At 32.0% G+C, this 25,216-nt stretch overlaps 1 protein-coding gene across 1 annotated transcript in view; it reads left to right on the forward strand.

The window, feature by feature from the left end:
* The first annotated feature begins 364 nt into the window (after positions 1 to 364).
* LOC102808120 (putative RNA-binding protein 18) overlaps positions 365 to 25,216 on the forward strand; it is a 68,008-nt gene continuing 43,156 nt past the window's right edge. Inside the window, exon 1 of the mRNA XM_006823884.3 lies at positions 365 to 546. Within this exon, the coding sequence (XP_006823947.1) occupies positions 473 to 546 (74 nt within the window). The 5' untranslated portion in view covers positions 365 to 472. The remainder of the gene's footprint in view (positions 547 to 25,216) is intronic.

Genomic DNA, 25,216 nt, shown 5'->3' on the forward strand with positions numbered 1-25,216 from the left:
TGTGAATACACTCTTTCATGGGGTTTCTTCCTCAATATCCAGTTTAACAGGTGCTTGAAAATCTGCAGAATGCCGTCGATATATGTTTTCTTTGCTAATCCGTACCGTAACCACGTATATGAAATTCACAATTGTTGTAAGCAGCAAGGAATGATAGGATATTAAAGTGGAGGACTTCTTTTGATGTAAGTTGAAGCCACGTAAACGTCCAGCGCATATAGGGTGAACGAATTCAGTCGCTATCTTGAATCATCCTGATATCGTCACCAGCAGCGCCGCCACCGTCGGAAAGAAATCCAACTTTATGAACTTTTTCACATCAATCTTAGGTGGCCTTGCTAGCAAATTGATGCAACCTAGGGGTGCTTGTCAATAGAAAACATGGCGGGCACGCAGAATTTACGTACAGAACGTTGACATCTCTTTGCGAGAACAGCACGAATGTGAATCAATTCCTTGTGGCACGGATAGAATGGCTGAGGCGACTACGGCAACTGGTGGTGATCATCGATTGTGGATTGGTAATTTGGACCCGAGAATTACGGAGTAAGTAATTATTTCTATGAACATATTTCGATAATTCACAAAAGCGTTGTCGGTTTGTTGGTGTTGGTGTATGCCTCTGAGGGCTTCGTCAAAATTATGTAATTGTTCCCAGGTCGCCGTTTTCACCTTGAACACAAATACGCACTACTAGTTCATCACTGGAAAAAAGTACGTACCCACCATTGGAAAGAGATAGTGGAGTCTCTAGCACACTTGTTTTGCGCTTGATGATTACAAAAAAAGTATTTGATTTGTTTTAATTTAATTTAAAATATCATGCCGCGCAGTTGTTATAAAATAGACCTTTGTTTTCTAAGGTATATATATGGTTATACCACAGTCCCTTAACGGTATAAATAATGTGGCGACTACCATTCAAGTTTTGTTGCTTAAAAATATGACTTTGATATTACTGTCTGTAGCTCACAATGAAATATACATAAATATGTTTCTCTCCTCTGGTTTAATGACGCATGTTATTTTGTCGAACGCGACTTTCTCTTATCATTTTATACCGGCTCGAAGTTGACTGGTGAAGATATCATCGTAAATTTAGGAGTGACCTAAGTTCAAAGATGTTCATGACATGATTGCCCAATCGTGAAGATATAAAAATATATCCATTAGTTGACATTTCGCAATCAACTAAATGTTGCCTTGGAAACGAACTAAACAATCTTCGGAAATGTGTTTTATGGATTGTTTTCTCAAATTATGGTATTGACTTGGGATCATCCTAAAAGGCATTATCCAAATTTTATCACCTTGCATTGTCAGTTTTTCTTGTTGATTGATGAGTTTAGATAAACTTGCTATACAATACATAGTGTGTTTTGACAATCATTGACACTCCAGTCTAAGAAATAGAGAATACTCATGGTAAAATCCACCTCCTTGAACTTCAACAGTAAATAGAAGAACATCTGTTTGCAGTTTATTTGATGTGGTGTTTTTTGTGTACTATTTGTGTGTGTGTGTATTCAATCAAAATAATATTAATACTGATAAGGGACGAAAAATATATCGCAGTTTTTTTGTTTCAATAATTATTGACTTGGACACATCAGCTTTTCGTTTGTTTACGGTTTATGAAATATTTTTATGGGAGAAAAAAACGCCTAGAAAAATACAAAAAACATTTTTGAACATTTTTTCTAGGAATGTGTAAAAATATAAAATATAAATAGTATTCATCAATTTCCTAATTTAACAAAAATAAGTACATGTACTCATAACTACATAAAATTTTGAAATATGATGATCCTTTTCATGATAGAAATCAAAGGCTTCAAAATCACCCTTTTTATGGTTGTTTAACTCGTGTTTTGTACGTAAAGTAGCATATGACTATGTATTTTTATCTGGGCTTTGTCAATAACAGCATAAAATAAAACCGTATTTGAGTAAAGAAAAAAAAAATTGTTTATTAACCAATATAACAGGTACATTTACGATCAATTCAATACACTAGTATTGTAGATGATATGATTGAAACCCTGTATGCTGTTTACATATGTGTTAAAGCAAATTGAACTGTACTATCAATAGTTTCTTTGAATTTAGTTACTGTACCTTGTTTGCCATTGTTAGCTTGTCTCAGTCTGCACGCTCCTGTCTATAACAAACACATTTTGTGTACAGTGCTTTTAACTCATCAAACTGTACTCCCTGAGTGTACAGACTGTTTGACATTCCACCTTGAAACTACTATATGGTATACTACTGTGGAATACTTTATTTTCGCTGGAATTAATTTTCGCTGAAAAGGCTTTTTAGGCGTTTTGCTTGGAATTTATTTTCGCTGATTTTTCATGAGTTTAATGTGAAATATAGGAAAAAAAGTATATTCACTGGATTTTATTTTCACGGAATCATCCCTTCAGCGAAAATAGCGAAAATAAATTCCAAGCGAAAATAAAGTATTCTACAGTAACTTAAATAGTAAGACTTCTGACAAATAGGAAGTGGCTGGTAGCACAAGGCTAATTGTCATCATCCTGGATGAGGTGCTGCAGTGTTATTGGTGAGAGCACATCAGGTTATCTGCGTGGAAATCTGTTGGGGATGTGAATACAATATACGTCATCACATGTTGTCTGTTAAAAGGAGAGTGATCACTACGCCTGCTCGCCTATCACTCGCCAAAATCAAGACCCAGATAAGCTAATTATCACTCTGTGGATTCACACCATTTTAAAGAGGTTTTATTCATCACACAGCTTCCCCTTATCACTATTCAGGAGAGCAATTTCAAGCTTTCCAATCGTTTTCAAAAGACAAGGCTCAATACTTGAAATCGGTGAATTTGCTCTATGCAGGAAGAGTGCTTATCAAAATTCAAATTTAAAATGATGAAATTTCACAGGTTTTAGGTTTTATTAATGATCAAAACAGAATGGGTCACCACTAAGACAGTTTTCATGAAAACTGAAATATATTTATCAGATAGTCTTTGTTACCCATCACAAAATTACCTGCAAAATTTTCCATATTTTTTTTATACAATTATCTTAAATCTTTACAAATTCAGGATCAAGCCAATGACAAACTACATCCACCTAGTACAAAATTAGAAAATTGAACAAAATATGGCAACAAAAAAAACAAATCTCTGCCCGGGATTATGCTGTTCGTTGTGTTTGAGCCAATATGGAAACAGTGTTAGAAAAAAAAATAGTGAGGTCAGAATATTTGGAAAGCACTGAACTTGAAAAAAAATAAATTAAAATATTTGTTTTTGCTATTTGCAATTATATTGTTGTACATTCAAAATTTAATATTTCGTTCTAGGGTTTTCACTAAGAGCTATTAGACGAGAGAATTTGCTCAGCTGGGAGACACTTTCTCCCCTGCTTGCGAGTTATGGTAGGTGTGCTCAGGGAAAGGTCTTGGGTTCACAAACATATTCATTTTGGTGTCTGCTACTGTTGGGTACGTTAACGACAATTTAAGTAAATTCACATAACAAGTGTTCACGTTTATTTTAAGACCTGCAGCTTTTGTAAAGCATTTCCTGTTTTCTGCAATGACTTTTATAAATCATGAATCCAGGTACTCAATACAACACATATTGTATTTGCTCTGTTAGTATTGTGTCAAAATAAGTTGTATTTTAGTGATACTGTATACATAAAATGGAATTTTAGGTTTATGTGCACAACTAATAGAGCAGCATCAGTATTCATAAAGCATGACTATTAGTTTAAGTGTTTATTTTAGTTACATTTAATGGTACATATATATACATGCGCATTGAAATAAATTTGATCGATATTTACTGGTATCTAATTAAACATGTACCAGTGATGTCTGAATAACTAAATACAAATGTTATTGTCAAACCATCATAATAATGTTGTATGTTCCCCTGAATCGCTTTACTAATTATATCTGTAGTACATTACTGCATGATGGGAAGCAGCTGACATCCAATGCCAAGAATATAGCCATTCACTAAGTAATAATAAGAACCCCTCCCCCTCCCCACTTCCATTCCCAGTGTATTTCAAAATAATATGTGAAAGGATGTAATTTAGGTTATGTATTTTTTGTAATTTTAGCTTTGTATGCAAAGTTGCTACATGGAAACACCTGCAATGAACATGTACTTTAATATGTAGTATAGAATGATTTATTTATTTTTGCAAGGCCAAGATGATTGCGTATTTCCTTTTCAGTTTCAATTCAGGCTAAAGGCATTGTTAGAAATTTTGACTTTGAAATTAGAGACTTTGAAGTTGCTTGAAGACAAGCCATGTGTATTGTTTAGTATATTGAAAACTACATAGTTGTCACAATGCATCGTGTTCAGCTTACATACATATGATTATTCATACCTCATTTGAATGCATGCATAACCATTGACGCTTTATCTGTGTTAAAACTCACTCGCATCCACAGATAAATGTGTGTTTTTTTCCGATCAGTAAACTAGAGAATATAAATTTAAATGTTGCATTGTACTACGTTCGTGGACATCTTTTTTATGTGCAAAGTGGGCCTATATATTTACATAGCATTTCCTGACCTTGCAGAATTCTGCAGTAAAGGAGAGAAGTGGAATAATGCATTTATAATGAGCAGTAATTTTCATGATGATGTACTGCTCCAACAGAACATTGCAACAAATATAGCTTTTTTAAACAAATATAACATGGAAACTCGATCCACAACTTATCATTTGCAATCTGAGCACAGGAAAAAAAATCGATATGAATTGTTTTTCATTCAAATTAAAAGCAAATGCAATTGTCGATTGAAAATTGAGAGGCTATGAGCTGTGATGTGAATTCATGGAAATGTACCCAATTCTCATCTTAGCTTAGCATTAAACAGGATCAATATTTCAAGCTTTGACGGAAATTAAAAATAATTGTAATTTTTTCACTATAAGACTGCTGAAAACCAATTTTCCTGGTTTCTGAAATTTAGAGCAACTCATGGCACAATGGTTATAGCTGAAATGAAACATGGTTATAATATATTTTCATTAAATACATGTACTATTTCATTAAATGCATGTACATGATCCATCGTTTTTTTGTGAAATATGCTAATTAAAAATATTCTCATCCATATCTCTGAATTAAAATCTATAAACTCAAAAGTTAAAAACTGTATTTAAAGCGGTTTTAATATTCACTCTAATTTATACTAGTATTCTGAGAAATTTATATGAATTGGAACTGATATAAGTTCTAGACCACACATGTCAAATAATGTTTTATTCATAAATTACGACAGCTGATATAATAATCTGTCACAAACAGTTGTAAATGCTAAAGTTTGAAAATGGGTATTGGTTACCTTGGTTTCGTAAAATGTTTCCACATGTAATATTAGTTGCAAAACTAGAGTGCATTGATGTAAGATAATACCAGGATGCCCAACATTTTTACAGCCACTGAAGTAATTAACTTGCACACTTTAAGTGTTTTTTATTCCGTGAGAAAAATAGTTATTTTCAGCTACTAGTATCATACATTCACAAATGAAAGATGAAAGAAAGGAAGTCATGCAGATACAGTTGTACTCAATGATTTCCATGGAAACACCTTTTCGCAAATATTGACTCATAGCTAACAGGAATTGGCTGTATTTGTTTTATTGTGGGTTCCTGCAATTTAATTTTTGCTAAATGAGTATATAAAATTTAAATACTCAAAAGATGAAGTGTTTAATATGAGAGTTCTTGCTGAATTTTGTTCTTGCATTGACTAAAATGTCTGTTCTCACTGTCTTGTAAACAGTTTTTATCTCTTTCAAACTTGTCTACTATATTTAACCAGTTTGAGATCTTGACCAAGTTTGATTTTGGTGTATAACTAGCAATTGTAATTTTCATGATATTGGGTGAAATTGGAATGTGTTAGATGTAGAAATAAGTGAACAGAATGAAGACATTTATACTGCTGATAATGAGTACCAAATGTTAGTATATGCTCTTTGAAATCATTTATAGATGAGTGGAACGTTATGTTGTTTACATTATATAGTACTAGTATGCAGTCTGAAAACGGGGCACTCATGGATTGACCTCAGTGTTTGTGTCCATGTGTTTGTGCATTAATGTGTGTGTCTGGACATATACCCTGGATGTGCTGGAACCGATTACATTTAAACTTAACACATACATCATGCATAATATTATACATATGCACACCAATCTGTTTCATGAGCTGATTCAAGATGTTCGTATGGCAGCCATTTTTGTGCTGAAAAATTGTCAAAATCAAGCATTTCTGGCATTCCGAAACCAGATCTCAGTTGTTTATGGATGGATTTTGTTCAGACTTGGTACATACATTGGACATTATTTAACCTTGCTGAATGTCATGTTGTTTTTCAGATCAGATACAAGATACAAGGTTGTAATAATTATGCTATGTTTTCATTTATTTGCTTGTACAACATACATGTATGATAACATGAATAATTAACGGCTTCTTATCTTATCTTTTTAACAATACGATCTAAATGCATGCATGAAAAAAAATTTCACAAAGTGTTTATTTCAAAAGATTACGATATAAGAATAACATTCAAACATTTCACTCTCCCAGCAATGTACTTGAAAGTGACTTTGATGTCACAAACTTTGTCCTGCTAATTCACTAAAATTAACACTTGAATATTTCTACTGTTACAAAAATCATGTGTAACCCCCCCCCCGTCAGTAGGTGAGGTTATTTAGATTGTGGATAGGGAGGATGACGTCATATCTCACACGCATGTGTGCACTAAAAGCCTTTTTGTATTTCCTACCCCATTCAGCCCCCTCCTACCCCCCCCCTTACTTAACAATTTCCAGTTATCACAATACTTACCTTTTGAATGTCATGTTGAATTTTACAAATTAATAAGGTTAATAGTTGTGTACCACATTTACTCTATTAGAAGCATGTCTACATTTGAAGCATACAATGTATATATATTAAAAATCACATTTGTTGTTTACTAAATTATAAAAATATCGCTTATTTTGACCTTAGAAACACATGTGTAATTCACGTAAATTTAGGGGCTACTAATAGAATAAATACAGCATATTCACAAAATAAAATTAAACTAATAATGGCCTAAATTTGTTTAATGTCTGGTAATAACGTTTTAATGCTGCTATAAAAATAATTAAAAAAAACCTTCACTTGATATTAATTTTAATAATTAATATACCTTTATATTCATCATTTGCTCTTTGGACATTTGTTGGTTTCAATTAATTTCCCAGATATTGCATGCAGTTAATACGAGTTTCTGAGAAAATGTCAAAATAGATTCAAGGAAGCCATTTGTCAAAAGTAACGATCGATGAACTAAACAGCTGTGTGTGACATTGATAATGATTGAACACCTCAACATACTTATTCCATCATATGGAGTTAACTTGATGCATCATTGTTGTACATCAATATGAGTTCAGTCGCATGCTGATCAATGTGTCTGATTACTTACGTACTTTGCCAATTACCGCTGAGGAGGAAACTGAAGTGGTTGTGGCAGCTTTTTGCAGGCATGGCTAGTAGTCTTGTCAACATCATTCCTGAGGTGTTAGAAAAATAGAATGGACTGCTGTTTTACTTGTATATGTAATGTGACATTGGGCCACTCAACTTTTTTTGCAGTTTCTCGTTCACCATGATCTGTCCTAACATTTTTCTGTATTTTCCTCAAATTTTTCTTTGACTACAGGCAAAATTATGAAAGATTTTGTGAAAGACAGTTGACTTTGGTGATCAAGGAAAAAATCTGTTCTATTATTCTAATTAGTTTATCAAAAAAAGTGCTCGTAAATTTTGAATAAAAAGTGTGATATATTATTCTAGAAAATAATTAATAAAGCACCACTCTGAAGTCTGAAAACAGGAAGGACTCTATTTTGATATTTCCATTGTCATCAAACTTCATCATCAAAAATCACACACTCTAATTAGTTTATCAAAAAAATGCTAGTAAATTTTGAATAAAAAGTGTGATATATTATTCTAGAAAATAATTAATAAAGCACCACTCTTAAGTCTGAAAACAGTAAGGACTCTATTTTGATATTGCCATTGTCATCAAACTTTATCATCAAAAATCACATACTCTAATTAGTTTATCAAAAAAAATGCCCGTAAATTTTGAATAAAAAGTGTGATATATTATTCTAGAAAATAATTAATAAAGCACCACTCTTAAGTCTGAAAACAGTAAGGACTCTATTTTGATATTGCCATTGTCATCAAACTTCATCATCAAAAATCACATACTCTTTGGATACATGTGTATGTTCAGATGAATGAAAAATACATACAGAGGGATTCCTTTAAATAATTGTTGAATCTACTAGTCACAACTGGATAAGTAGATTTTCTCTGTGTTTAGAAGCATAGAATACAAATTTTGAAATTTTTCAAGATATTCATTTAATGCCATTTAAAACTATCTTTTTTTTATCTGATCATCTTAAAATCTGGAAATGTTATCAGTCACTATGCGATGTCAACCAAGTTCAATTTTAGTGTAATTACCTAGTGCATTTTTCAAGATATGGAGTAAAATTTGACTGAAATTTAGACATAGAAGTAAGTGAACAAAATGAAGATATTTATGCTGCTGATAATGATTTACCAATAATATGCTTGCCAGATCTGTCAATTAGATAAGTGTAGTTTAACCGATAGTTTATGAGTGTAAATTAAAAAAAGTAGTGCAGTTTTTCCTGTTTTTTTTCAAATCTGGCTAGTATTTTATTTTGCTTAAATATATTACTGCATTATTATTTAGGAACTTTTTTCGCAATACATGCTATATTATTTTGTAAGGATCATTGAGATTAATACAGTATATGTAGTAATAATTGACTAATATTTTTTAGATACAACAATGTTAATGTTGCTGAACTATTATTTTTCAAGAACTTTCATACAATCCAAGTTATTTTATTCCATGAGGAGTGTACAGTACATGTAGTATTATTTGAGAAACATGATTATTAAATATTTTTTTTATGTAATTATGGTGATTTTTTTTCTAATATATTTTCCACGCAAAATGCTGAGATATTATATCATTGCATCATTTTAGGACATTTATATTCACCTTTGCCATGCTTGGTTAGTTTGTTTTCCATCCATACATTTGTTATTTTATCTAGGCTTGCTATGGACAAGGTTGTAATAGTTTTGCTATGTTTAATACAGCTGTCAGACATATTAACACCCTTGGAAATCTTCAGTAAATATTTACAATGGAGTCTCAATTTTCCTGAAATAATATTTATCAGAACTGTTTTGTAGGTTTAGATATTTGGGAAACTAAATAATAATAATGATAAATAATTTAATACCATTTTTTTTGGTGTCAGAAAAGACAAGGTGCGTCAGTGGATGAGAGATCTAAATATGGTAATTGATTAGTCAATATGCTCTCTGTTTTATCAAACGCCCATTAACTGTCTGCAAGAAAAAGTTTTGATTGATGATTATCAAATCCATTTAGGATGTTGGCAATACATGAAGGTGTGGTTTTTTGCAGCTGAACTAGTGCTATGAGGAGGCATTGATTTTTCAATAATCAATACTAGTATTGGATACTTTATGTTTTTCTATTTCATGAATGTACGTATGTGTGCATTGTATATGTACAGATTATAGCAATTGTTTAGAGGTGCATTGTACTATTAAGTTCAAGGGCTTTAGTTCAATCCTCAAAAATTGCTGACAGGCAGTATTTCTCCCATGCTCTAGATCAGAAGGTCGTACACTAGGGATTTCCGTAATTCACTACTGTTTTAATCAAACACTACACTCCGAGGTCTGTCTGTTCTATACTCAATCTAATTAAAATCAGATATATTGTACGGCATGTATTTATTTTATTTTATTTTATTTTATATATTTTTTTATTTTTTTTTATTTTATTTTATTTTATTTTATTTTATTTTATTTTATATTTTATTTTATTTTATTTTATTTTATTTTATATATTTATTTTACTTTTACTTCTTATTATATATGTATAGATTATAGCAATTGTTTAGAGGTGCATTGTACTATTAAGTTCAAGGGCTTTAGTTCAATCCTCAAAAATTGCTGATAGGCAGTATTTCTCCCATGTTCTAGATCAGAAGGTTGTACACTAGGGATTTCCGTAATTCACTACTGTTTTAATCAAACACTACACTCCGAGGTCTGTCTGTACTTTACTCAATCTAATTAAAATCAGATATATTGTACGGCATGTATTTATTTTATATATTTATTTTACTTCTTCTATACTTTTTTTATTATTTTGTATTTTTTTATGTTTTTGGTATATACTTTATATGATTTGGTATTTTTTTAACTATCCTCTTGTTGGATTTACAATTACCAAAACTAAAAAACTATCAACAAATAAATAATAGATCAAAATATATTAAAGTAAAATAAATAAAATAAAATTAAGTTAACTTTAATTTTATACAAAAAAAAATTTAAAAAAAAATCCAAAACTAAGATCTTAATAAGATGGTATTTTACTGCAAGTCCTTGATTCTGTATGTACCCCACTGAATTTTGTCATTATTTTCGACCATAAAAACAGTTCAGGATATTGCTTTCAGTTTTTGATCAAAAGATTTGTCATTTTTTATCAAAATTTCATGTGGGGAGGAACAGACTACAAAATCAATTTGTAAATGGTGCTAAAAATTGACAATGTTGCTTAAAGGTTAACTTGATCATTGACCTAAATGCCAATGGGAAATTTGTGTCATTTGTACCAAAACTAACAAAGAAATTATAAAATACATATAAAAATGTGGCAGGGAAATTATTCTTTCATTGGAATTGAAGTTTGTACAATAGTTTTACGTGTAATGAATGACTCAAACCCTGAAATCAATTTCCTATGTTTATTATTAAGTGCCAAAATTATGTCTTTCAATACGTTTTTTGTTTAATTTTAATTTACTTGATTAATAGAAATTTACTAGAAATTTTGACATATTAAGTTTGTTGGGCATTTGGGGTATAAGATACTGTAAAATACTAATTTTTCGCTTGGAATTAATTTTCGCTATTTTCGCTGAAGGAATGATTCAGTGAAAATAAAATCCAGTGAATATACATTTTTTCCTATATTTTACATTCAACTCACCAAAAATCAGTTAAAATAAATTCCATACAAAACAACCAAAAAGTCTTTTCAGCGAAAATGAATTCCAGCTAAAATAAAGTATTTCACATTATTTATATTTTTCACCTTTAACGATGGCGATGATAGATTATATACATTTGTTCATCAGGGTATTGGGAATTGAAATATTCATAAATATTTACGTTATTTGAATTTAAATCATAGTAAAGATAAACACTCAAGCTAGAACAGAATTCTTTATACATATAACTATGACGACGTAAATATGACGACAACAACATTGGTCAATGCACACATAGCGTGCATAAGAAATTTACCTTTCAGAGAATTAAATCATCTGATTTCATTTCCATCCATGATCCTCTTAAGCAATACAATTCTGACTATATGCATCAATAAGAGCAAACATATTTAATATGACGTGCCAGTCAGTTTTAATTCTGTCTCCGTCTGTCTTGTGTTAATTCTGTCTGTCTTATGAATTAGCCTCCAGAGATCTAGCGTTTCCACCACTTTTATCATCATACTTTCAATAGTGATACGATCAGTAGAAATTACAATTTTAATTATTCATTATGAGATATTTAGAAATATGTCATTTCCCTGCTGAATTAAAAATATGTCTAGCGCATACAGTATATTAGAATATTATATATATATACTGTAAAATACTTTATTTTCACTTAGAATTAATTTTCGCTATTTTCACTGAAGGAATGATCCAGTGAAAATAAAATCCAGCGAATATACTTTTGTTCTCATATTTTACATTCAACTCATCAAAAATCAGTGAAAATAAATTCCATACCCGAAAAGTCTTTTCAGCGAAAATTAATTCCAGCTATTAAAATAAAGTATTTTACAGTATGCAAAATGCTTTCAGTGTCCAATGATAATTATATTAATTTGACAGCGCCATGTGCGTATGTTATTGAAGATTTTCCATCAATAAGCTATTTTGACAGCTGGACATATCTGCACGTAGTCCTACTGAGTTGTCGGTTACTGACGTTGTATTATTAGCACTATAATGGGAAGCCTTGTAGCGTACATTACCAGGCAATTGACTCCTCCCAGGATAGCGTAATTCACCGACTTGGTTTGATTGTTCTGTAATGTATTGTGACTAGAGCTGTGCACTCAGTAAAATTCAGTTACTCATTTGTTGTCGGTTCTGGTCTGGTTAAATCCTGTCAATACAAACTTATTATTAAGGCAATCTAAGCAAAATGTGCATAATAAACATATTTATTCACTACTCTATTCCACGCATTATTGGTATACAATAAGTTTTCAATGATATGATAATATATGATATGATAAACAATTTCAATCAAGCTGGCTTGTGCATTCTAGCAAGTGTATAATGTCTCTGTCTGTCTTCCTGATCATACATTCACGTTGTTGTACATGTATGTTCAATTATGACCACAGCCCATATGGCACTTTTCGAGGGGCGAATCTACATCACGAAATATTGTATGTTGCTAAGATGTGCGCCACTGTATCATGCATTTCTATGGGCTCTGCACGAACTGGTGAAAACAGCTAAAATCTAGAAAACAGTGCAAAAAAATTAACAGAGACAATCCTGAACAATCAAATTTATATATGTTGGACATGTATGTGGGGGTAATCTCGTTTCACTGCTCAGAGGAGTCTCAACAACTAGCACAAAGTACAGTTTTTGTGAGAGTTTTCGACCTCTGTTTTCCATGAGTTGTGGTTGCCAGGAAGAGAAAATGCCCGGATGTTCGTTCTCGAAAATTTTCTTTCACTGGTACATAGTAAGTTGTTTGGAGAGGGTGGCAGGGATGTCACAATCATACTGTCAGTAGTACATTTATTTACCGGTATGTAAATGATACATGTAGATGCGTATCAAAATTAACACATTTACCATACTCGTCTGACTTAGCGCTCAGGATACTCAGCTCCAGGAAGCATGTTTTTTAGAGAGGGGGGTGCTTGCTTGACAATTATGCAAATAACAATTTTAATTCACCATGTGCCAGATTAGAGGGAAACGTTTCTTTTGGGAAAATAAAATTGTAAAATTAGTTCTACAACACTGTTACAATGTATGAAATATGCACATTTTATTACAATATTATTTACCTACATTTAGAATTTACAGACTGTAGGTCAAGCTCTCTATGTAAGCTCTCGAGGCAAAGCAATTTCCGCCTTGATTTTTTTATGCATGATTCGACCTGCAGCAACGTCTTTGGTTTGACAAGACACCACGTACATTCACCTCTAGTTGACCAAATAAGTTACAGCGTTCCCATTCTAGTTCTCGAACATAATTATTTTAATAAACACCTAGTACTTGTACATTTGTATGCTGTAAACATTGACAAAAATAGAGAATCATCAAAACCTACTTTTAGTGTGTTTATGGTGATAACATTTTACGAAAGTTACTGTGAATCCTGTCTTTAGGACCCCGGTGAAGAAGTAAAAGATGACCAGTTTTGAAATCATATCTATTTTAAAAATAAAAGAACAAGAAAAAGAATTGCTGATTGTTATCGTCTACAATCAGGTCAGCCAAGAAATTCCAATTTCTTTTTCCCTATAGTCAGTGATCTCACTATGTACAAGTACCTTCAAATGAATTTAAGTTTTCCGTTTTGTTTCAACAACTTAATTTGTATTTTACACTCGGGATTGTGGCACGCATAGCGTGTTCTGCTTAGTCTTCACTTCTGTTCGGTACGCTGTTTGGGATTACACAACTAAAGATAACATGTTTGTTGCCATGGTGACTCGTACAACATTGCGTTTCTTAGCCAATTATCAACTTCACAGAGGGTAACATATGACAAATCATGAAAGTGTCCAAACAGCGAACTGAAATACACCAATTATAACATATGCTTTATAAAGCTATATAAACAGTATATTTTCCTGATTTTTAAAATTTCCATGAAATGAGGGATATTCCATGAAATTAGTCTCGGCTGTTTGGTGGTGAAAGTGACATAATTTAATATACTGCTGTACATAATTTGCATGCTACTGGTGAAATATTAGCGAAAGCCAACTGGGTCAAAGTTCATCTTTGTTAATTGAGATTAAAAGAAATCACTGCCAGGGACCTCAGAAAATCTTTTACATTTGGCAATTAAACAGTAAGTTGTCAATCAGTTTTACAGTATATTTATAAAGCCAATTAGTCAATAAGAACTCAGTGAATAAATTAATCTCTACCTGCCATCTTTAAGACACCACATTCGTCACTCTGTGTCCTGTTTGAAATTGGTCCCATGCACCTCATACAAATTTTCATTTGAAATCACATACCACATATTTAACGAAACGTAACCCTAACGTATCATCGTTCATATTTGAATAAATACTCTATGTCATTGCTATGCGCTGTTGAGGCTCATCGGGCAAACAGCTTTTTCAGCTGTGCAGAATTCCATAAATGAATAAAATTAATAATAATACCAATAATAACGAAATAATATTACCAACATTTTACTCTGTCAGCCATAAAACAGCATGGCATAAATCATTATATGTGATGTTAAATTCACTATCAAAACATTTAAGGTGCTGTTAACACAATTGAGATATACGTCACTGACATCACTGTATAGTTAAATCATGACAAAATGGGATCGTAAACAAACTACAATAAAGCATAGAATAGATGAAGAATGTAAAAACATATTAATTTGATTATTTCCCTGATAGAGCTCACACTCACATCTTGTACATGTACATGTATATAATGGTGTTTTCTCCTCATCCAATTCATGCATTGCGCTGCGATTGGGTGGGTTGTTATGATATGGATAACGCAGGATTATCTCCATAATCCTTTCCTTGTGTTCCAAGGTCATGGTCTAGATAGGTTCAACATGTATTCCGAATCTCTAAAACCACATTGCAGTGATTAATTCCAACAACCGTCATTACAATCACTCAGAATCCAAGATTTTAATCTTGTCAATTTCCATATAAAAGACATGCAGTATCAAACAAATCAGCCTGTGGCATTTTGTTCCGTATTATTTTTTAAATCAATAAAGGCTATGTTTTTAAAGGTAAAAATCATCAAGTGTATTGCTATAATGTGAAACGAAATTTTTGATATTACCAACCGATTACTCATCTTTTATGTAAATACTTTCTACTGGGTGTTCACCTACATGTACAGTGTATAGAGTACGTACATCTTATGAACAGGAAATGAAATCAGACAAGTGGAAATTGACATCCTCCTGTAACTAGCATCTATATGATCAACACATGACATTGGGGAGGAACGTTTTATTATAAAACTGTTTCCGTGTGCACCACATCAAGAATCATATAACAAAAATCAACACAAACTGAAACTGTGTACAATTGTAATTATAATGATTATTTATTATTTTATAATATAATAACAATAATTATTTCTTAATTTGTATCTCTTAGAAAAGATACATAACAAAACAACAAGAAAACAACAACAAAACCACAAAGCTCCAAACTCATTCTAAAACACAGTTACCGGTACTATCTGTTATTAAGATTGGCCTTACAGGGCGGTGGTCGTCACACCGCTTTGTTCATTATGGCACCCATATCATTTAAAATACAACGTTTGTGTACATGAAATTGGAACATGCACTGCGCGATGACCACCGCCCTGTAAAGAATTGAGCTGTGGGAAGTCGCATATAAGATGTACGAGGTAATGTATATTTCTTATCTTCATACAGGTACTGTAGTTTACGAGTACATTGTAATAGTCTGTCCCTGCTACATAAGATACATGTTTTGGCACTTAGTGCATGCAATAAGCTCTGATTACTGACTCACTGCTGTGTGGTTTATTGAGAGATTAAGGGTGGAGCATATAGGGTACATGTAGTGACATACGTTGTTAACACAATACTGACAGTTACAAATGGATTGTAATTATCATTAATTATATGTTGACTTGTCATAGATGGAGAAGAATTGATTTAATGTACATATATTAAAAGTAATGGTTACAACACAGTGTGTGTTTGCACGTTGGGAAAATATTGTGTATTATATATGTGTTATAAACATTGCTATGGGTCAATCTCATATTGAACACAAAGTCGTGTAGAGGCCATTACACTTTTAAACTGCATTAACGCTATTTTGTTCCATGCATTTCTTTGCCATTTTTAAACAATTTTTTAGGTACTTGTAATGATGAGCCAGTATGACTTTGGAGGTAGCCAATGAATGCACAGAGTGTAAAACAGTATTAAGGATGTATACATGTATGCTATGCACATACATGTATAAACAGCGCTAGAAACTTTTTAGAATTTTATTCCAAATGAATTATTATTATTATGATAAATATATGCCATGTTAACAGACATGTCACCTTTTCTTTTCACTGTTTGTATCATACAGGTAATTTTGGTTCAGTATTCATCAATTCAAATGTACAAAAAAAAAAGCCAGAGAGAAAATGATAGACCATACATCACCTGAAACTGTTTAAAATTAAGTGTGAATAAAGTGGTCTGTTTCTCAATACCGTAATTGCCACATTAGGGGTGCACATAACTAAAAATTCCATTTATTAATAACATATTTTGATTGTAGACAAATAATTTATGTAATTGTATGCACTACATTTGTACTAATAGAATGAATACTGTACATTATTTCATCATTGCATCTTTGGAAACTGTGTTGCTATCTAGACAGACTGATGATAGTTCAATTTAAATCAAATATCCTCTCAGATTCTACTTTTCATTATTCATACTCTGTTTTTGTTCCCAACTTTTAATGCTGTTTTTAGGAAAAACCCGATAATAATTAGTTATTTTAAGTGACTTTTAACAAAGTATATTAAAAGCAACTTGATGGGATTGCGTGTTACGCATAATTTGATTATTTTTATTCTAAAAGGGGTCACATCGGGATGTTTTTTTCAAGATTCCTGTCTCGTACTGAGGTTATACCAGAGTCTCTTGACCCCTGACCCTAGACTTGATTCTCGACATCTGTGTTAACCTTAGTAATATCTTGGGTATATATTAATATTTTACATGTTGGTACCCCCTAGGCTGAAAAAACTGTGCAATATATTGGCTAATTATTCATCAATTATTGAAAAATGTCACTTGCTATAAGGTTTTCGTGGAATTATTGCATTAAAATGAAGCAGCCAGCTTGAGCAAGCAAACAACCAACAGAGTTTTGTACTTCTTTTTTTTCCCATACATTGTATGGGATCCACATTGAACTTGATGCATTGTGACAATCATCTGTCAATCGCCTGTCATCTATTATTGAAATATTAATTAATATTGGGATATTACAATACTTTGATACAATATCTAGACTTGCTAATCCTAACTATTTTCTCTTTACGATATATGTTCAGTTATTTCTTTTTTTTATCTTAAGTTTTTCCGCCAACATCCCGTTGCACTATTTTGCACAATTATATGTATTTTCTTAAAAAAAATTATTAATTAGGCTCCACATTTCCACCTTAAATTCCATGTCTTGATCACTGGTTTATTTTGTTATAGAACGCCTACATGTGAGTTGACTGCGGTTTCCAATGAGATAAAGTTGAAATAAATGGACGAGGAATAAGGAATAATTGGGTAGGGAGGGGGAGGAGGGATTTACACGCATATACATTTGGATTCATTTGAGACCAGCAAACCGTAATAAAGCTTAAATATTTAATACGTATTAGGTGTTCTGAGAAGCTTTTAACAGATTTACCAGTCTAGTTTCTCAAATAGTATAGATTAAAGTTGACAGTCTTCGTACTTTATCTGTGATAAATGAGTAAGATATGATTTGTTTAGGTGAAAAAAACAAATATTTCCGAGGAGATTCGTTAAAAGAAGTTGAAAATAGAATTGTTAAAAAATTGGCACTCAATACATCATTATGACATGTAATGCCTGCACTTTAATCTCTTGGGCAAACGATTTTTAAAAAGCTTACTTTAAATAAAAAAAGGATTTTGCATCTTATCAGTTGGAATCTTGTGTCTCAAACATTTTTAGGGGGTTTTCAGTTTCAAAGCATGTTTTGTTGATCAACATCAACCTTTAATGTATGTATTAAAAACATTATTTAATAAAATGTGGAACATATATCTTGTTCTTGTGGTATTGTTTAATCATAATAAAAAAAAAATAAAAACTACAACAAAAATTTTTCAATTTTGGGGGGTTGACCATTAGAGGAGGGGGTAAATAAACTATAGAAAAACTCAAATCTAAAAGTTGAAAGAAAAAAAAATGACAGTTTTTTCTATCGTCTTCCCACCAGAGTTTCAGATAATGAACTATGTTACATTCTGTATTCTGATTTTATTTTATTTGAATGCACTTTTGAAGTTTGCAGATTAGGTAATAAAAGCAGCTGATCATTTTCAGATTTCAATTATTCTACAGTTATAAAATATTTATTTCTGTGAATTCTCCTGCTTATTAATTTGCTTGCCTTTAATCATATACCTTTTGGTTGTGACATGTTTTGTTTTGATATACATATACTAATATTAACCTTTAGAACACCGTAGCATTTCCCGCCAAAATGTTGTTGCTACATTTTGAAAAATTTCATTATTTTCCTATAATATTTGTATTAATTTTTAACCAAATGAACATAATTTTTCATTCTTTTAAGGCCTTGATAAAAATTTTCAAAATATTGATAAAAAAAAAAAAATGCGATTTGTATTTTCTGAGAAGACAAAATGTAGGTTACGCCATGCTATAACCTATGAAGGTACTTTGACTGATATAAATAATATAGTACATCTCATGGAAATCATTTTATGTATTATTTGCTTAGGCTTCGGCTTACCAAGTACAGGCATTGTACAGCCAGTGTATGAAATGACATTTGCTCTCTTCCATATCAGTAGTGGCGGCATTGCTTTGATGTGCAGATCGGGATAAACTTCTCAACGATCATACGTAGGGATTCATAAATTTCATATCAGACATGATTTGTAACATTTTTATAACGTGGCTGTGGTAACCATTCAATATAAATTAAATTTTTTAAAGTTGAAAATATCATCTCATCTATCATAGGACAGTGCAACCATTCATGCTTATCAAATGTTGAATTGCTCGCATTGTTCGATGATCACATAAGATTCTTCTCTGATTTCATATAACTTATTATTAATTCACAAACTGTAATAACAATAATTTAAGCGTATATTTAATACATTGTAAATCTCGCATACTTTTAAAATTTAATCACCTAATTATTTATCAGGTTTTCGTAATTTATTGGCTTCTGAAATTTCGATCGGATCACACAATTGTGCTGTTTTTTGGTCTCGAAAATTTCGCCCACCTTAGATTTTTTTCCTTCTTTGACTAAATGACTAAAGGCTCCACTGTAATAGGCTTTAACGAATGAAAACAAAAATAGATGAACTGACGGAATGTGGTATTAGAGAATAATCATCTAATACCAAAGATATACACACAAAAATAACTTAAATAAGCTCTAATAGCATTGCTGTTTTTTAACACTTGATTGATATCATATCCGCCATGTTTTCTTCATTACAAGTTGAACTTAGTATGGTGTCCTTTAACCTGTTAGGTCAAGAGTGCCATTAACCAATTAGAATAATGTGTTGTACTACTGAAAGTTTCCAAATATTTTCGGTTGTATAATTCGTTATTTTCGAAGTTTGCAGTATGGTTTATTATGTCCTAGCTCTGCGTACAGTGCTGTGTGTACGGGGACGCGTTTGGTTGATAGATGTCCCCACCACAGCCCTGCGTACATGTACCTCCATAGACAAAGTCCGGGACTTTGAAAAATATAACTTGTTTAATGAAATAACATGCCCAGGTACCAAAAATGATGATCAATTACCAGATATATCTAGAACTCCCAGTTCGGAGTCCAGTTGTGGATGAAATCAGCTACTTTGCCCTAAAAACAAACTCATTCTCTCGCGTGAATGAAATTAAAAATGGCGGCGTTTGGTGGATAATCCCTCTGGTTTACAATTTGTCTGTCTTTACTAGTTGTTATTTAAGGACATTTCAGTTTCAGATAACTTTGTAATTTTTGTTACGGATAACTATCGCCATTTCAACCGATTTCGGCTGGGAAACTACTTATTAAAAGTTATTTTTAACTTGCGCACCAATTACGGTGCGCTCCCGGACTTTGTCTATGGAGGTACGCAGGGCTGTGGTGGGGACATCTATCAACCAAATGCGTCCTCTTACACACAGCACTGTACGCAGGGCTAATTATGTCCTTGAAAAATAGTGATCAAGGAAAAGAGTTTTAACAGATTTTATGATGATATTAACAGATGAAATGTATCCCATTTGTGCAATACGTTTTTTTTTACGCCGATAAAACTGAGTTGTATTCGTATTTGTGCCCATAAAACATCACAACTGATTGTGTTAAGACAAAAATATTTTTCAAAACTAATTATTGAAAGCGGTCATCATTTAGAGTTTTTACGGAAATCAATGCATGCTTTTTCTTTAAAATATCCCTCACAACCTTATTGGATTCTAACATGTAAATGTAGTTTGGTTTGGACTACTTTTTAAAAAACCTAAATGTGTGTGACCTTCTTATACTTAATTCCAAATTTTGTTCTGTCTCCTTAATATTCAAAATAGACCTAAATTTGTTAAATATGTGTGAAATGCTGCTTCAAAAGTTTGGCTGGAAAAATTCAAAGGATTTATGCGAATCACTAGAATGTGTTGTAATTGATCAAAATAGTAAGCACTTTATCTGAATTTAAAAGACTGATATTTTAGATTTAATTGTCAGTAAAAAAAAAACATATGCAATAAATAGAGGCTGGCAACAAAAAAGTTACTGTTTAATATCGCAATGAAAAATGTCAAATCAAATCTGAACTAGAATAAAATGCTCTGTGCATGAAAACCACGATCCAAAGCAAGAAATCAAATCAGCACTTCAAACTAATCATTTTGAATGACAGATTAATCGGTATTGATCTGAAGGTTATTCAGTTTAACCGAATCCCATGAAACCCGAGTCAACGTGGGTTCGGCTGCTTATGATGTGTACGTACAAATTAGTATGACCAGTGTTGGCGTGCCATTGAGAAATGGCTGGGTTCCTGTCCCATGATAGTATCAGATATACATATACTCCAGGCTTTGAAGTGTTTTCCTCATAGGATAGCCGATAATCTGATTACGTTCTTCTGATTCCCAAAGAACCAGTCAGCATGCAGACAAGCGCCAGGGGTATACGCTTGTACATTTATGTTATTCTGAGAGACGGCCAAGCTGTTCAGCCTCTGAAATATCAAAGGTTTACTCCCCTGGAGGAGCTGCTCAACATTGGACTGCGCATGCAGTGAGTGTATGGCATGTGTAAACACTGGTACCGTATTTGGTTCATTAGTAAATGCTAAAAGACAGAGATGTGTTTATAAACAAAATGAGTTGAATTTCATTGTCACATGTTGCAATTATACCTGTACAGTACGTAACTTACCGGTAACTTTTTTTTTTTTTTAAATTTGTTCGCACTCATGGATAGTTCCGAACATTGAATGGCACTGTTGTCTCTGATCCTGACATTATATAGAGTGCATGTTTGCCACAGAATGTTTGAGACTACATGACAGGGATGTACAACCATCTCTCTATCAAATGGCAATTTATTGCGCTATTTTGTTGTCAACCAGGTCCGGCAAAACGCAAACTCCTGTGAACCTTAACCAAAGTTCCTCCAATGTAGCATCCATTAATGAATGAACTTTACTAATATTTGACTAGCTTTAATTTCCAGAAAAATTTCAAAATTGACTCGTAAGTACAAATTTCAATAATGTCACTGGTACACTAAATATTGCTGACGGGCTTTTAGTACAAACTTTTTGATTAAAATAATAGTAATTTTTAATCAAATGTTATTATTCCTAGGATAAATGTTCGTACAAGCGTGTACCCATGAACCTTTGCATTTTCAGTATGAGTTGAATAGCTTGGGACTCCATTCCTCCTTTTGCACAGATGACGCCCCCTGTGCTTTAACTTAGATACACAAACATTGTTGATTAATTAATTAATTGACTAATTATTATTCAACTAACCTAATAAATATGTAGAAATTTCAGATTTAGTTAACCACATTATTTTATATCACCATGTCAATAATGCACAGAAGGTCAAAAAGTCACATTTTAGTCATTTGGCCTCTCTGTATGATGCCTTTTGTGTTTCTGTAATAATTATACAAAAGTTTTTCTTAATTAATTGACAATGTAAACCACTGTTCACCTGCTGAGATGTACAGGTACATGTACCTGCTCTGGGCAATATTGTCGTATGATGGGTACCACGGCAACATCGCAGTACATTGGAAGTTAGACTATGACTTAATAAGATGCAATAGAGCATGTATCCATCTGTAATTATGGGTCGGTGAATTTCAGCTTTGAAGCTACTTTTGCTTCAGTACTTTTTATCATCACACTTCACTATAGCATTATTGATTTAATATAAAAACGTTGTTATATGAATGAGTTTTTGTAGCTGCTTGGTAGGCCAAGTATGCACATTTTCATCTATTTTGGGATTCACTGTTTCTACATGAACGTACAACGTAATGAGTTCTCTACATTGCGTGTACATCTACTCACGCAACCATTGCATTATAAAGGTCTGGCCTCAAAATCGGTATTTGTAATAGCTTTCACATAGCAAGTTGAAAGTATTGAAGGATATTTCACGAGGTGTTTTTCACTATTTAAGACAAGGTTTAATCATTTATTCTATGTTATCAAAATTATATAATACACATTTTTTAGTTTGTTTTTCCAACTATCATACTTGCTTTTTTAGTAGCCATTGCAATTAGGAAAGTGACTAAGGTGCATCTGGCCAAAAGAAACCATATTTTAATAAACCATGAACCAGCATAGAATAAATCCAATTTTTGGTCTTATTGCTTTTCTATTAAAGATGTGTTTGTTATCAACGTCAATTTTTGTCATCTTTCTTAAAACAAACCTTAATAATTTTTTTCACAAATTTTTCAATTACTTTCAGACAATGGTTAAAAAAATTAGATTCATCTAGTGCAAAGTTTACAAAGAAATTTAAAAAAAAAAAAATTCTTACACACTCAAAAAGTTGCATCAAATTTTTGTCAAAGAAATTATGCATTTTATAAGGGTATTGCAACTCATATGGTATTCAAGGAGTGGTATATAATTACTGGTAGATATTAAAGATAAATTGCTAGATCATAGTATATACAGCGTTTAATTATACACAGTTGTCACTCAAACAGTTTGAGCCTTGGGGTCGTATTTTCCTCAGCTAATGAGTGGAAGTTAAAGGATTATATGTACATGGAATGTTCTGAATATAGTAAAAAACTATTCTCGATTGGTAACATGTCTGCAAACTATTCATAGAGTGATCCAGGGTTATATCTGTTTTGATTGCAATAATCTTTTGAATGGTCGCATGCTGTTTTCTCATAGCTTTGAATGTCTGGCTTTAACTTCTGTGTGTTACTGATATTCCTTGCATTATGGGAGAGAACTTCTCACTGTATATTATAGAAAGCTTGGTATTACACTGGAAACTCTGTTAAAATTAAGTGTCAACATTTTAATAGTATTGGGATTTATATCAATTATAATACATGTACCGGTATATAGAACTTTTTTCATCCCATGTCACTGAACAAATTTGAAGATAGAAAAAAAAAAAACAGTTAAAAAGTGCCAATTTTTATCATTTTTCTCAAAAATTGTCCGGTGACCCAATACAATTATCAGCATCCTAGTAAAAATGAAGGCATGAAGGAAATTACATACACATTTGGGTCTTCAATTTGACCCAAGTTTCCTTAATACTCGTGAATCAACCTTCCATCTTTATATGGCGTTCTCAGTCAGTGAATAAAAATTCCTGTAAATCCTGATGTAAAAAATACAGGAAGTTGTCGATCATTAAAAGTGATGTACTGGAAACAGAAGTCATTTATCGGCGAAGTAAAAAAATATATTCACAGCTAAATATAACACACTGGCATACCCGGTGATGATTATATTCTACATAAATTTTGGAAATATAGTCATTTAATTGTGTACAGTAAAATTACTTTATTTTAGCTGGAATAAATTTTTGCTGAAAAGACATTTTTGTGTGTTTGGTATGGTATTTATTTTCACTGATTTTTGATGTAAGCTAGTAAAAAAGGTATATTCGCTGAGTGTTATTCTCACTGAATCATCCTTTCAGCGAAAATAGCGAAAATAAATTACAAGCGAAATAAAGTATTTAACAGTGTAATATTCGGCAGTGCAATCAACATGTTGTCTAAATGTCTGTTACATTAAATTAAAAATTAAATTAAATTAAAAATATTTTCTGCTTATACACATGAAATGATATAATAAAGTCATAAATTGAGGGAGAGTATAAATTTCAAAAAGTGCAAACTTATGTTTCTACACACTTTCAAGCATGTTTCTTGTCTGTGTTTTGGCTGTTTTTATAGAGTTTGTACAATGTGTACGTCCATGTCATATTTTAACACAATATATGTCATATCTAAAATAGAGACAGACGTTTTATTATAATATAAATTTTTACCATATTCTCACTTTACTATGCTCATGCTATTTTTAACACATATAATTTATGTTGTGATTTTAATTTGAGCATTACAAAATAAAATTTTACCCCTCCCCCAAAACTGAACGACTTTCATTTCTTGTGTATCAATTTTAATTGCAATCTGATTACAATCTGATGTATGCTGTAGGCTCACTTTTTTTATTTTTTATATTTTCTTTATTTTTTGTTTTGGTTTTACTTACTAGTTAAGGCAACCAGCATAGATATTTAAAAAAAATTTAAAGAGCAGTGGTCGTCGCGCTGCACATGTGTGACATTTGTGTTGATATTCCCACAATCCAATGTGCTCTTCTAATAGAAATTACAAGTATGAGGTTTGGCCTGGGCGGGACTTGCACTAATTACCACTGGTGACTGCTTCGATACTTTCCAATCACCTG

The sequence above is a fragment of the Saccoglossus kowalevskii genome, chromosome 1, assembly GCF_978046115.1.
Source record: "Saccoglossus kowalevskii chromosome 1, keSacKowa6.1, whole genome shotgun sequence".
In the NCBI taxonomy this organism is placed as follows: domain Eukaryota; kingdom Metazoa; phylum Hemichordata; class Enteropneusta; family Harrimaniidae; genus Saccoglossus; species Saccoglossus kowalevskii.